The sequence below is a fragment of the Tenrec ecaudatus genome, chromosome 1, assembly GCF_050624435.1.
Source record: "Tenrec ecaudatus isolate mTenEca1 chromosome 1, mTenEca1.hap1, whole genome shotgun sequence".
Lineage (NCBI taxonomy): Eukaryota > Metazoa > Chordata > Mammalia > Afrosoricida > Tenrecidae > Tenrec > Tenrec ecaudatus.
In genome coordinates this window covers 27,105,953-27,120,173 of record NC_134530.1, presented here as the reverse complement: position 1 = coordinate 27,120,173, position 14,221 = coordinate 27,105,953, and the positions used below count along the sequence as shown (strand labels likewise).

Below are 14,221 nucleotides of genomic sequence, written 5' to 3'. Positions count from 1 at the left end.
CCCTATCTGGGCTCCTTTTCTGGAGTGAGTCAGGAGGCTTCATGGCGTCGTGGTAATGAGTGGGACTGCGATCCGCAAGATCAGCAGTTCGAAACCACCAACAGATCCTCCGAGAACGACAGCTTTCTACCCACATAAAGAGTTACAGGCTAGGAAACTCACAGGGGCAGGTCTGTCCTGTCCTGTATTGTCGCTGTGGGTTGGCACAGACTCGATGGCAGTGAGTTGGAGTTCTTTGGTTTTCTGGACCAAGGGCCTCTCTTTGCCCATAAGGAAAGCCCCCCCCCCCACCCCCCACTACATCCCGACACAAGGGGGGTCCTCACATGCTGTGGCCTCATGGTGGCTGGTGGAGGTTCCCCTGGGAGTGGCGGTCTGTGTTAGGTCCCCACCAGAAAGAGGTGCGCTGAGCTGTCACCTCTGCGCCCGTGGCTGTGGTCTGTTCTTTCATGGTAGTGAGAGGCAGTATTGGGGAGGGTGGTCTGGAATCCATGTCCCGTGAGGTGTGAAAGAGACTGAGCAACAATTGGAAAAGCCAGGGAGCGATGGGTGGGGCCTGTGGGAGCCTTCCCAGGGTCTGGGGCCTGGATCACAGGGGTCCATCCTCGGCAGGCAGCCTCCTCCCCCTACCCCAGGCCCCCTGGGGAGCTGATGCACAGCTGGTCGGGGCCCTTTCCTGGGGCTTGCTGGGACCTTCTGAGCAGGGAGGTGGGGTGGTGAGTATTGCTATAATCCCTTCTGTGACATTGCAGTGATAAGAAGGAGTTGGGGGGCAGGGACGGGTCTGGAGTCTCCTTCCCCCTATCATCCTTCAGTGAGAATCCTAGAGGAGCTTGGGGTGCAGAGATAGATGGCCCCCGCCCCGTGTCATGCCCTTCCCTCACATGGGCCATCGAATGCATGGATCCGGGGGGCTAACGATCAGGATCACGTCCAGGGTCCATGGGGACAACTCTGGGAGCTGTAGGAGCAGGCAGCACTGAGGGGCCTTGAACGACCCTTAGAGATGCGCCCAGGGGCGGTGGAGGCTGGGGGACGACCCCCTTCTACCTCAGTCTTCCAAATGAAAACAGAGACGCGTTTGCTTTTAGAAAGCAGGATTGTGATGGGTTATCCCCGTTAGAAGTGACCCTGGCGGCTGCCAGCCTGGCCCAGAGAATTTGAGCTAAGAGGGCAGTTCTGCCCTGAGGAGGCTCCATGTCCAGGGCCCTCCTGGGGCATCGCTGGAGGCTCAGCTCCCAGTCCTGCTCCTGATATTGACCTCTGGTGGGGTGAACCTGGCCCCCATTTTGCTCCCTTGTGCCTGTGACATGGGGGTTGTCCCTGTATGCAGACACTGGGGGGGCGGGGCTAACAGCCCCTGGGACCTGAGCTCTTCTGCCCTGGGGGCTGCTCCTGGGGGGTGGGGTCCTTTGAGTCAGTCTGATGCCGCTGTGGACTCTGTCGCTGGCCCCTCTGACCTGGAGGCTGACCTGCTTCGTGTCTGTGTGGGGCTGGGCGGACAGGCCTCAGATGCTGTCAGCCCAGCCACAGAGGGATGGTTCAGGCATTGAGTCCTGGACTGGCCACTGGGTCACCTTAGCATTCTGTCCTTCCCCTGTATAGCCTCTCCTCTCAGCCCTTTAATAAGACAGACACCCCTGGGGTGGGGGGACCCTGCTGTCAACATAGCTCCTTGTGCTGGCCTGGTACCCCTGCCCAGTCCAGCCTCCCTGGCACAGCCTGCCAGCATCAGGGTCTGCCTCTAACCCTGTTTCCCTGAGGGGTTGGATGGGGCGGGGGGGGGGGGGAGCTCCCGCCTGCACTGGTGCCATCCCCAGCTCCTGTGGATGGAGGGGAGACTCCAGGGGAGACCACTGCTGGAGTTCTGGGGTTGGGGTGGGGAGTGGGGGAAGGGGAAGGCAGGAGCAGAGCCTTAGCCGCAGCAGGAGTTGTGCGCAGGCTGGCTGCAGAGCCTGTCTGAAATGCTGCCAGCCCGAAGGCAGTGGCCTCCTGGCCTGGAGGGGACTGTGGGGGCAGCCTGAGCCCAGCAGGCAGGACAGCGCCAGTGGGGAGAGCGGCCACTGTATCAGTTGCCACCCTGCCAGGCTCCTCTGGGTTGCCTGGGAGGGACCCAGACCAGGCTTCTGGAGGTGTGGCTGACAGGGCAGGAGAGCAGGTGACCCACGCAGCTTGTACAGCTGAGATGAACTAGCCGGCATGGCCGGGTCTGATGTGGGGGCTCTGAGCAGTGCCTCTCTGGGTTGGGCCTGGAAGCCACTCTGGGAAGGGATGGGGCAGGGACAGGGGGGTGTTGGCTAGCACAGACCAGAACGGGGGTCCAGCAGAGGGGATGGTGATATTCGGGGCGGGGGTGGTGGTGACGCCAGGACCAGTGGGGCTGAGCAGGAGGCAGGGTGTGGGTGGAGGGGGCCTCTTGGTGGTGCCAGTGGGCTCAGTACCCGATCGCGCTTCAGACCTGCGTGGTGAGAGAAGCTGAGCCAGACTGCCCCATAGGATTTTCCAGATGGCCAATCTTCACAGGAGCAACTGGCCTCTTCTTTCTCCCAGGAGCGGCTGCTGGCTTCAAACCGCTAACCTTATGGTAGTAGCCCAACACCTCACAAACCAGGACTCCAGAAAGCCCAAACTCAAACAGAACCAGACCTTCCTAGGCATCAATTCTGACTCCTAATGACCGCATGGGACAGAGTGGAACTGCTCCCTGGGGTTTCTGGGGCTTTACATCTTTAAGGGAGCTGACAGCCTCATCTCTTAACCCCAAGCAGCTGGTGAGTTTGAACTGCTGACCTTGTGGTTAGCAGCCCAGCGGGTAACCCACTCCATGGAATACAAAAGAACTGCCCTTCCAGAACGTCCTTTCTGCCGGGGTCTGAGGACAACGACTATCCTAGATTCCTAATCCAGCCATGGCTACCCTAAGTCAGCAGACGCTCATTTATTTCCTCAGTTTCTCTCTCGCTGCCATCCAGTTGGTGCTGACTCAGAGCGACCCTATAGGATAGAGTAGGATCCTGTGGGTTCCCGATACTCTAACTCTTCATAGGAATAGAAAGCCTCATCTTTCTTCCTCAGAGCAGCTGGTGGGTTTGAACTGCTCACCTGGTGATTTGTAGCCCAATAATCCACTATGTAGCCAGGACTCCTTACAGTTCAGGAGGCTGGTGTCCAGAGGCAGCTCTCTGCGGGCTCTGGGGGAAGGTCCTTGTGTCTGAGCAGCCCCTGTTCCTCAGCCCCTCTCATCACGTGCCCCGGCCCCCCACCCCTCTGCATTTGTGCTCAGAAGGGATTCTGAGGCTTGGGTGAAGATTTGGCTGAAGACACGCCCTCTTCTGTGGTGGCCTCATTAACATAACAAAGAAAACCCTGGCCCTCAAGGGCTCACTGCCCATAGAACTGCCCCTGCAGGTTTCAGAGACTACAACTTGTTAGGTTCGCAGCCCAAAGTGTAAGCACCATGTCACCAGGGCTCACTTCTTATGTTTACACTGTTTTGCTTCTTCCAGAACTGAGAGAGGGAGGGAGGGAGGGGGAGAGAAAGACTAGTCTTTTGGGGAGCACATCACCAAGGGTTAGAAGTTACAGCACATAGTTTTTGGGTCACAGTTCAGTCCATAGCAACCGTCTGAACTACCAACATGATCTCTGTGGGCGGGAAGCCAGCTGGGGATGGGGCCTTTGAGAAGGGCTGGCGGAGCCCAGGCTGTAGTGAGGAGCTGAGCATGGGGTGGGGGATGGGGGACTGAGGTTGGCTTTCTGCCTCCCTGCCCCAAAGCACTGCCCTCTGGTTGCTACCCCAGCTCTGTGGCTGCCCACTCCTCTCTAGAAGTACCTGGTGTCCCCTGAGGGCACTGGGTCCCCCAGGGAAAGGTCTCATCTCATATAGCCCGTCACTGGTTAAAAGGCCCTGTGCCTGCTCGGAAGGCAGGTCTGCCCTGCTGCTTACTGCAAGGCAGCCCAGGTGTGCTGCGGTGAGGTGGGAGCTGTTTGGGGGGTGGGGCGGGGCATAGAGTGACGTGGAGGGGAGGCATTGCCAGCCAAATTGGGGGTGGACGGAGGTGGGGAGGGGGCCACCGACTTGGACCTGGGTGCTTAGGGCGGCCAGCCGGGTTGTGTGGTAGTCTGGACTCCTGCTGCCTGGCAGCATCTTCTGCTGGGTGGGATTGAGAGGGCCTGAGGGCAGGGGTGCAGGCTGGTGTAGTGCCTGGCGGTATCCTAAGCCTAAGCCCCATGACATGTGGGTGGGGCTGCCCTTTGCACAGCTCTAGGGACCACCCTTTGTCTTGTACTGCACCACGGGCCATGTCTGTGTGCAGCACCAAGGTCCCATGCAGAGGGTCGGAGCAGCTCCAAGGAGCAGGGGCCCCTGTGGACGGCCTGGCAGGGTGAGGCATGGGGGGATGCTAGTGTAGAGGAAAGGGGTAGGGCTCAGGTCCCCATATCCTGTCCCACCGTTCTGGCCTTGCCCCCAAACCAGGACTTCCGAAAAGGAAGATCTTTGGTGGCCTCTGATCATGCCTGGTGTGAGGCTTGGACCTAACAGCCAAGCCAGCCTCAGGGTAGTGATTACAAAACCTCATTCAGCTGTGGAACCAGCTCCACCCACGGCCAACCCCAAACCACCGGCTGGGCTCTGAGGTTTGACAGAGTTGCTGGTGGGCTTGGCACAATGCAGTACACTTGTCCTCCTCTGGTCAGCCTCTCTGTCACAGTGCAGCCCTGGGTTTACAGACCGGCCACAGTGGATTAGAAGCTAAGGCCTCACCAGTTAAACTGTCCTGAGTACCCAGTGCACCGTGCCCACCTACTGCCTCCTCCCCAGAATGTAGCTGGGCCTGTTGCTTGGCACTGTGGCACACCAAGGTATCTGATTCTGCCACTTGATTCCTGAAATAGTAATGTTGCCCCGGGAGAGGTCCCTGGCCCTCCGGGAAATGAGGCGTGTAGAATTTCCAGTTTTCTGTTCAAGTCTAGTCTCCACTACCTTTAAAGAGCTTGCTGATTCTGGTTCATAGATTAAAAAAAAAAAAAAAATCTGTTTAGCAGTGACTCCTGCTGACAGACAGTGGAATTGCACCCCAACTCTATGAGAACCTGCACATAGCCTGGCTGAGGTGGCATACTCCACAGTTTGCTGAGAGGGGCATTAGGGAGAAGTAGAATGCTTGTGGCCTGGATGTGAGCAGGCACCTAGGTCAGGTCCTGCTAGAGAAAAGGACTCCATGTTCAGAAGGGATTGAAATGTTGGACTGTCTCGCTTTAAGATGAGAAAACATCGCATCATTAGTACGGTTGAGGTAAACGAGAAAATGGGGTAGAGCCCATTTTGTGGAATCATTACTGTCCACAGGTGAGGGGGTGTTTGTAAGAATGGGGAAGGGCTGTTTCCTGTATTTGGATGCAAACTCCCGAGCCCAGCCTTCAGATGGGGGCCCTCATCTGTGCCCCAGGGCTGGTCCTGATGTGAGGGTGATGCCCATCCCTCTGGCACAGCCAAATGCACCAGGCATGCCTCGGTCAGGTTGTACAGTGACGAAAGTGGCCTGGAGATGTCACCCTGGCTCCTGGGGCCCTGCCCTTGTACCACGCGGTCTGTCCCTGAGCCACTCAGTCCAGCATGGGGTGGGGGTGGGGGGAATCTGCCTTGCTCAGCTTTCTGGGAATCCACATCACAGAATGTGTGTGATGACACTCCACTTGGCTCCCCACTGAGCACAGCTTGGAAGCATCTGGAATGTTATGAGATTGGGGAGCAGAGCAGAGAGAGGCCAGGGACAGGAGAGCTCGAGGCTGCCTGGACTCCATCCGGCCTCCCCTGTCGAGGCCCCACCTCCTCACTGGTGGGCTCACCCCAGACCAGCCTCAGGGGCCTGTCTGGCAAGGTTGAGCTGAAGGCCCCAGTTCTGAGCAGTCCTGCCACCAGCTTCCCATCCCCTCCTTGCTGCCTGCACAGTCTGACTCCCCTGAGCCGGCTCCGCACCCCGTGTGTGCCTGCAGGCCCTGCCAGGAGGCCTCTGGTTCCTATTACATGTCCTGAGCGGGAATGCAGTGGTGTTGTTAACACAAATAAACAGAGCCCCCAAGAATGTGGCGGCTTGGCCAGAGGGGTGGAAGCCACTGGATGAGGGCAGCCTAGCGGGCAGCTGATGGACAGGGCAGAGAGCCTGCTCAGGTGAGGCAGGTCGGCCTCGGGACCGAGACCAGGGCAGTGTGGGAGGGCCGAGTGCTGGGTGAGGGGCCTAAGAAGACAGGGCGGAACTGCTGCCTTTGCCTGGCATTCAGGCACTTCCTGGGCATGGGAGTCGTCTTACAGGTGGGCGACCCTGTCACCCTTGGGGGTCCTCCATCCTTGGGGCTGGTGGTGACCCAGGAGGGGATCCTCTCCGTGGGCTCCTCATCTGGCATCCCTAAGGGGGCAACTGAGGCCAGGATTATAAGTCTTGTGTATTTCTAAGTAAGGCCAGTGCTTGCAGGGGAGGCACTGCTGTCTACCTTGTGGCTGGGCCTGGGTCAGAGGCTCTGGGGCCACTCCTGGGTCTATTCCCAGAAAAGAAACACCCCACCCTGGTCAGACCAGCTGGGCCTGTAATGAGAATGAAAGTGGGATTTCAGGTGCTCAGCCCCCCAGCAATGTTCAGTGAATGGCTTCAGGCTTGCCCGGTGGTGGTGGTAGGGTGCGGGGTGGGGTGGGGTGGGGGTGCCAGCGCATTCTTGTGGCTTCCCTCCCGGCTCCGGCTGGATCCCTAGCTCACCACAGGGGCAGCTGCCAGAAGCTTGATTGCAACCAACCCCCTCCAAGGAGCTGGCTGCTGCCACTGCCTGGGGGGGGGCGGTACATGCACCCAGACAGCACCCTTATGCTCAGCTGAAGCTCATGACCTAGGAGACAAGGGCCCACCCCAGGTTTCTTGGCCACACCAAGTGCCACCTGCCGCTGGGAGGGGTGGGCCCTGGGTGCAGTCAGTGGGAAGTGTGGCCAGCCTGGGACTGCCCAAGGGGTACTGCCTACAGCCTCCGGCCCCTACGCTGGCACCTGCCCTGCTAAGTGGTGCTGTCTCCGGGCAGTGTGAGCTCAGCCTACTGCCCCTACCCCAGGCATCGGTGGGCCTCTGAGCGTGACAGCAGCCTGCATGGCCGGCTTCGGGACGGGGCCAGAGTGGCTGTCCGCCAGCAAGCACAGGGCTGGGATTGGGAGCCGGCAGTCATGGTCTATCGGCCACCAGTTTCTTTCCCGGCCCTGGGTCACCTTGGCAGTGGGGTCACTGTCCCCTCCACCGCGCAGGGCAGGAGACTGAGGTGTAAAGAGGCCAACCAGCTCTCGGGGGTGGCTGGGCAGGAGCAGTACCAAGGCAGGGCTGTCCTCTAGCTCTGAGCACTGGGCCCCCTGTCCATCACACACACACCCCCACCCCATCCAGGGGCCCACATTTGGGAATGGGGTGCTGGGCCTTCATCCACCCCCATGGGCTGGCTGGGGCTGCCAGGCCTTGTACACCTTGTCTTGGATCTCTGGGTGGTCTGGGCTCCGTAGGGTTTGGGGCGGAAGTGGCTGGCAACACAGCATCCCTGCAGGCGGGTGGGAGCTGCAGTAACAGAGAGGAAGAAGATGTTGGCTTACTCAAAGCCCAGCTTCCAGGATGGGGGTTGCCGGGCTAGGAGGCCCAGGAGGCTCCTCTGTCCTCCCTGGCTGACGTGAGCCCCTCCCCTGTCCTCAGCCATCAACTCCTGTGCCCTGGGCAATGGCGGCTGCCAGCACGACTGTGTCCAGCTCACTGCCTCGCAGCACCGCTGCCAGTGTCGGCCCGAGTTCCAGCTCCAGGAGGATGGCAGGCGCTGTGTCCGTAAGTCCATCCGCTGCCCACTGAGGACTCACCAGGGACAGACAGGCAGGGGCGTGCCCCTGCAGTGGGCAGCTGGGGATGGAGCTGTCCCGGAAGGCACCCTGCTAGGGTTTTTGAAGGCATGAGGCCCTGGAAGGGGCTTCCCACATTCTGCCAGTCCAGGGACTCCTGGAAGGGCCCCACCCTGCCCCCTCAGGGTCTGGCTGTGGGTACAGGGGACCTGGAACCCCGCCTTGGGTGAGAGGCTGCTAGGTCCCTCTGACCTTGGTCCAAGGGTCTCCAGGCTGCTCATTTCAGAAGCAAGGGGCAGACACAGAGGATCCTGAGGGTGAAAATGAGGCTGGGGTGGTCATGTGATGACAGTATGCTCCTCCTTCCCTTCCCCCATGGCCTGCTTGGCCCTCCCCAGCAGGACAGGTGAGAAGGGACCAAGTGGGTGTGGAAGGGACTGAGACCAGCATTGGGGCCTAGTGCTGCTGGGTCCCTGGTCCAGAGGAGGGTGCTCCCGCCAAATGGTAGATCCTGGACAGGGCAGGGTCTTTTCAGGGATAGCCACTGGCCAGCAGGGGGTTGGAGCATGCCTCACCTGAGGCAGGAACACCCTTCCTTAACCGCTCCCCTCCCATCTGCCCTCTGCTTGCAGGGAGAAGCCCGTGTGCCAACCGAAATGGTGGCTGCATGCACACATGCCAGGCTCGCCGAGGCCTCGCCCACTGCCAGTGCCACGCTGGCTACCGGCTGGCTGAGGACCGAAAGTCCTGTGAAGGTGGGCCTGCCAAGCCCCGTCCTGCACCCACCCCCACCCCTGCTAGTGGTACCCCTGCCTCCTTTCTCTGTGCCACCCACCTCTCCATCCCTCTGCCCTGTGCTCGGCCCCCGCCCAGACTCAACTAGCATATTCCTGGCACCAAGGAGAGGCCAGCATCTGATTCTGGGCTGATCCAGCTGTGTCCTGCTGCACGGGGCTTTTTGGGAGCTGGGCTGGCCTGTCTAGTCACCGTTGGGTGACCCTGGATGACGCATGGGCTGCCTGCCCCAGTTCATCTGTGGGGGGGGAGGCACAGGCTGGGGCAAGAACATGCTTAAGGCAGCTGCTTCGAAGGGGAGTCTCCTGTCAGCATGGGGAAGCAGAAGATCCCAGGGTATTTACGGCCGTTTTTAAAAACCCATTCCGTACAGGCAGACATGTGAGGGCTGGCGCTCGCCAGGGCGACTTTGTTTTTCGGGGTCTCGCAGGGCGTTGACAGGCTGCTGTTAGCTCTGCCCTGTGCTCTGCTTGGTGCCTCGGGTGAGAGAGACTTAGGCTAGACCAAGGACCACATCAGTGCAGAAACCTTTGACTCAGCAGTACTGAGCGTGGCCGTCTGTCTACATGGACGCTCACTGGATGGAACACACCGAAATCAAACCAACTCCTTCCGTGGACGGAGATGAGGGAGGAGCTCAGTATCACCAGTCAGAATAAGGACCGGGCGTGGCTTCAGAGCAGACCACCAGCTGCTGAGATGCAAGTTCAAGTTGAAGCTGAAGGAAAGGAGAGCGGGTGCAGGAGCACCACAGTATGACCTCTGGTCTGTCCTGCCTGACGTCTGTCCTGCCTGACCACCGCAAGGAGGCGTTCGACCCGACGGCTTGCAAGAGGCGTCAAAGGTACAAGGGGGCCTTAAAAAGACAGGACCAAAAGAAACGACTGAAACGGCTGTCCAAAGAGACCCGGGACCTCGTTCTCAAATGTAGCGTCGCTGGAGCAACTGGAGAGATGATGATGCGAACGAGCCGAAGAGAAAGTTCCAAACCGGGCCCAAGAAGATAAGCACTCGTGGAGTCCCGGAGGAAGATGTGGGGTGAGCCAAGAGGGAAGTAAACGCGCCCAGCAAGTCTCAAGCAGAAGGAACTGTAGAGAAGAGAATCCAGGCCTCACGTGGCAACATAGAAGGCGTCAATGGGCTACACACTGAATGGTGCTGGGAGCAGCCGAAGAAGATGAACGCTAGACAGTCACTGGACCAAAAAGAAGCAGGTGACGTTCAGCCGATTCGGGAGGTCGTCTATGACTCAGAGTCCTTGGTCGTAGAGGAAGCAGGCCAAGGCGTGCTGAAAACATTGGCAAAATCCAAGCTTTTAGAAATTGAGATGTTTCCACAAACAGATGCAATGCTGCGTGTGCTTGGCTCTCTAAGCCCAGGCATTTGGAAGTCGGTCACCTGGCCAACTGACTAGACGAGCCCTGTCTTTGCTCCCCGTCCGAAGAGAGGTGGCCTGCGCAATGTGGAAAGGACCACGCAGTGCCATTACTAAAACATACACAGTTGTGTCCACGGTCATTTTTAGTAGGTGGTGGCCGCAGTACACTGACAGGGAGCTGCCAGAAATTCAAGCCAGAGTCAGAAGGAGATGCAGGTGCCGGATGGAAAGCAGAGGGTGCCAGGGAGCTGTGGACCTGTAGTTTAGTGACTACACGAAGATGCGTGTCCGTGACCAACCACGGGGAGCGCTGAGAAGAAAGGCGATTCTTGAACACTTACTTGCGTTCTTATGGAACCTGTTCCTAGACCGAGAGGCGGTTGTTGGGACAGAGCGGGGCCCACCGTGTGGCTTAAAGTCAGGGATAGTGCTCGGCAAGGTTCTGTCCTCTCGCCATACTTGTTCGGCATGTATGTGGAGCAGATGCCCCAGCAGCTGGACTGCGTGACAGAGGACGTGGCCTCAAGCTCGGAGGCAGCTTCCTGGATAAGCTGAGATATGCAGATGGCGCAGTATTGCTTGCCCAGAGAGAAGCCGACTTGAAGCGCTGGGCGATGATAACCAGACGTCAGCATGGATCGCACCTCAACATCGAGAATACAATCTCTCCAGCAGCCTCGGTCAGCGGCGGTGGCAAGATCCGTGGGCCCTTGAGCCAGGACCAGGCTCTGGCTTCCCTCAGCCTCCCGGCAACATGGACATCGCAGCCGAGGGCCATGAGGTTGCTGGGGACACTGGTTTAGATGGGGCTAGAAAGGTGTTGGTCGCCATGCACCCGGTGCCCCTCCTGGCCCCCTGGGCAACAGGCAGAGCCAAAGAGGCCTGCTCATAGAGGCTAAGACCACTCAGCCATCAACAGCCTGGAGGCCCCAGCAGCAGATCCACAGTGGACACTGTCATCCCCTTGGGGAGAATGTTCACTAGAAGACATGAGCACAGGGGCCAAGTCCAGAGGAGCGGGTGTAGCTGTGGCATGGGGTCTTGGACAGAGTGTAGCCGTGGCAGGACATGCAGGGGTAGTGGATGTAACCGCAGACTCGGGAGCGTGGGGCATGCACCCATGGAGTGGGGTACAGACGGGACAGTCCTGGAATAAGGATACAGAGGGGGTACAGTTATAGAGTGGGGGTACAGAGGAGTACAGCATTGGAATGGGGTGCTGCCTGGGACAAGGGTACAGAGGAGTATGGTCATGCAGTAGGGGTGCAGCCATGTGGAGGCACTGCCTCATATGCTGACAGAGGGGCACAGTCATGGAATGGGAGATCAGAGGGCACATTATGTCATAGTTGGACCCTGAGGCCTGAGCACTGGCTGTGGTCCTCCTGACCTCTGTGTGCTGGGCCCTCTCCCTTGTCTCTCCTCTCTAGACCTGGATGAGTGTGCTACTGGGCAAGCCCAGTGTGCCCACGGCTGCCTCAACACTCGTGGCTCCTTCAAGTGTGTGTGCCATGCAGGCTACGAGTTGGGGGCCGATGGCCGGCAGTGCTACCGTGAGTGGGCAGTGGGGGTGGGAGTGGGGGCACCTGTAGGCCTGGACGCCCGGGGTAGCAGTGTGGGTCCTTAGCCCCCCACTGGAGCAGGGCTGCTGACGGGGCTGTGGGGTTGCTGGGCGGACCTTTTCTCAGGCCCAGAGCTCCCTGGTTCCTGTTTCCAGCAGGGGCCCGGGGGATGGCTGCTAGGTGGGCCAGCAGACACTGTCCCCTGACCCCTGGCCTCTCGCAGGCATCGAGATGGAAATTGTCAACAGCTGTGAGGCCAACAACGGTGGCTGCTCCCACGGCTGCAGCCACAGCAGCGGGGGCCCCGTGTGCACCTGCCCCCGTGGGTACAAGCTGGACGCAGACCAGAGGACCTGCGTCGGTACGTCCTGCAGCTGGCAGGGCTGGGGAGCTTGGGGCAGGGCCCTTTCTTTCAAACTGTCCTGCTCTGCCCCAAGGTCAGTTCTGCTGCCGCCCAAGTCTTTGGGTGGCAGGTGCCTCCATGCGGGTGCTCCCTAGGGCTGCCACACTCTCCAGCCTGGGCAGTCTTGGTGAGTGGTGGCACCAAGGGACCTGGGAAGAACACTGGGTGCTGGCATCGGCCAACTACGTCTTTGCTACCTTGGGGTCCATGGGGCACCCAGCGCGTCTCTGAGCATTGCCCCATCATCGGGAAGTGCTCAGGGGCCTGGGAAGGCCCAACATGCAGGGTGCGGAGGGCCTGTAGAGCTCTACTGTGTACCCCCTCCAGGGCTAGGCTGGCCTGACCTGGCTGGCACCTCCTCCAAGCGTCCTGGAACCTGAGTCTGTGTGGCGACATACGCAGACCAGGACCACATGAGGGGTGTGTGTGTGTGTGTGTGTGTGTGTGTGGTGTGCATGGGACTGTTGAGGAGGGAGCATTCATGGCATTTGTGGGGGTGTGAGGTGAGTGTGGATGTACACAGGATTTTGCCTGTGACTGGGTGTGTGCGTGCTCACAATTGTGTACAGGTCTTTGCACTGTTGTCTTTAGGTGTACAGGTGCATGGGTGTGTAGATGGATAGGTGTATAGGCATATAGGTGTGCAGGTATATATGTGTACAGGTGTATATGTGTGCAGGTGTATGGGTGTGCAAGTGTATAGGTGTGCAGGCGCATAAGTGTGCAGGTGCATAGGTGTGCAGGTACATAGGTGTGAAGGTGTATAGGTGTACAGTCACATAGGTGTGCAGGTGCATAGGTGTGCAGGTGCATAGGTGTACAGGTGTGTATGTGTGCAGGTGCATAGGTGTACAGGTGTGTATGTGTGCAGGTACACAGGTGTACAGGTGTGTATGTGTGCAGGTGTATAGGTGTGCAGGCACATAGGTGTGCAGGTGCATATGTGTGCAGGTGCATAGGTGAGCAGGTGTGTATGTGTACAGGTGTATAGGTATGCATATACCTGGGATTGTACATACTTGTGTGATTATGTGTGTGAGAGAGATCAGGTGCAGGGGTGATTGAGTGAGTGGGACCAGGTGAGAATGTGTATAGGATCCAGTGTGGGTGTGCTTGTGCAGGAGTGTGCATGAAATTTCGTGCGGGGAGTGATTGTGTGTGGCTGTGACAGGGGATGGGGTGGTATGATTGTGTGTGTGCGTACTTGTGATCAGCTTTGGGAGTGATTGTGTGTGGATGTGGTGTGGTCAGGTACAGGCGTGATTGAGTGTGTGTGTGTGTGTGTGTGTGTGTGTGCACACTTGTGATCAGCTTCGAGGGTGAGTGTGTGGTGGTGTCGGAGTGGGTGATTGTGTGCAGAGGTGCTCTGGTGTGACCATGTGGGAGTAAGCACATGATCGGCCATGGCACGACCTGGTGAACGTACATGTGATTGGGTGGGCATGGATGGCGGCGCCCGTGCCAGCGGCTCCCTGTGTGCCCTTAGACGTGGACGACTGTGCGGACGCGCCCTGCTGTCAGCAGGCTTGCACCAACACCCCCGGTGGCTACGAGTGCGGCTGCTATGCTGGCTACCGGCTGAGCGCTGACGGCTGCGGCTGCGAGGGTGAGCGCCGTGGGTGGGCTCCCGGGGCTCCGTCTCTGGGCATCAGCCGAGCGCCTCTGTTTGCAGGCTGTGCCCCCTGCCCGCTCTCCTAGGGGCTGGGCCTGCACCCTGGCTGCTCCCAGCCTGGACCAGAGGGGCCACTGTCACAGACCCTGGGGCAGGAGGAAGGTTGAGTGCGATGAGCTACCTGCCCCTGGCATGACCGCCCGGCCTCAGTGTAGCAGTGGAGTAGGTGGGCAGGGCTAGCCCGTGTGCCCGGGCCCCTGGGTGTCCGCCGCAGTCCTTTGCTCTCCCGCAGACGTGGACGAGTGTGCCACAAGCCATGGCGGGTGTGAGCAGCATTGTACCAACCTGGCGGGCTCCTTCCAGTGTTCCTGCTCCGTGGGCTTCCGGCTGCTGGAGGACCGCAGGGGCTGTGTCTGTGAGCCCCCCCCCCCCACCCCTGCCCCCAGACTCCTCGGGTCTGCCCAAGTCCCTGGGCTCTGCCTGCCCTTCCTGCTGAGCCCCCTGCCTTCCTTCCCCAGAGCATTGGGTTGGGGAGCTTTGTCACATCCCTCCCACTGGGTCTGGCTGTGGGTACCGATGGCCAGGTTGGGGAGGGGATGCTCAGACAGCATGCCCTGAG

The 14,221-nt window shown here is 59.4% G+C and overlaps 1 protein-coding gene across 3 annotated transcripts in view; it reads left to right on the top strand.

The window, feature by feature from the left end:
• MEGF6 (multiple EGF like domains 6) overlaps positions 1–14,221 on the top strand; it is a 45,181-nt gene that overhangs the window by 14,834 nt on the left and 16,126 nt on the right. For all 3 annotated transcript variants that reach the window (XM_075550323.1, XM_075550319.1, XM_075550314.1), the window contains exons 3-8: positions 7,716–7,841; positions 8,485–8,607; positions 11,456–11,578; positions 11,811–11,948; positions 13,477–13,596; positions 13,895–14,017. In XM_075550323.1, the coding sequence (XP_075406438.1) occupies positions 7,716–7,841; positions 8,485–8,607; positions 11,456–11,578; positions 11,811–11,948; positions 13,477–13,596; positions 13,895–14,017 (753 nt within the window). The remainder of the gene's footprint in view (positions 1–7,715; positions 7,842–8,484; positions 8,608–11,455; positions 11,579–11,810; positions 11,949–13,476; positions 13,597–13,894; positions 14,018–14,221) is intronic.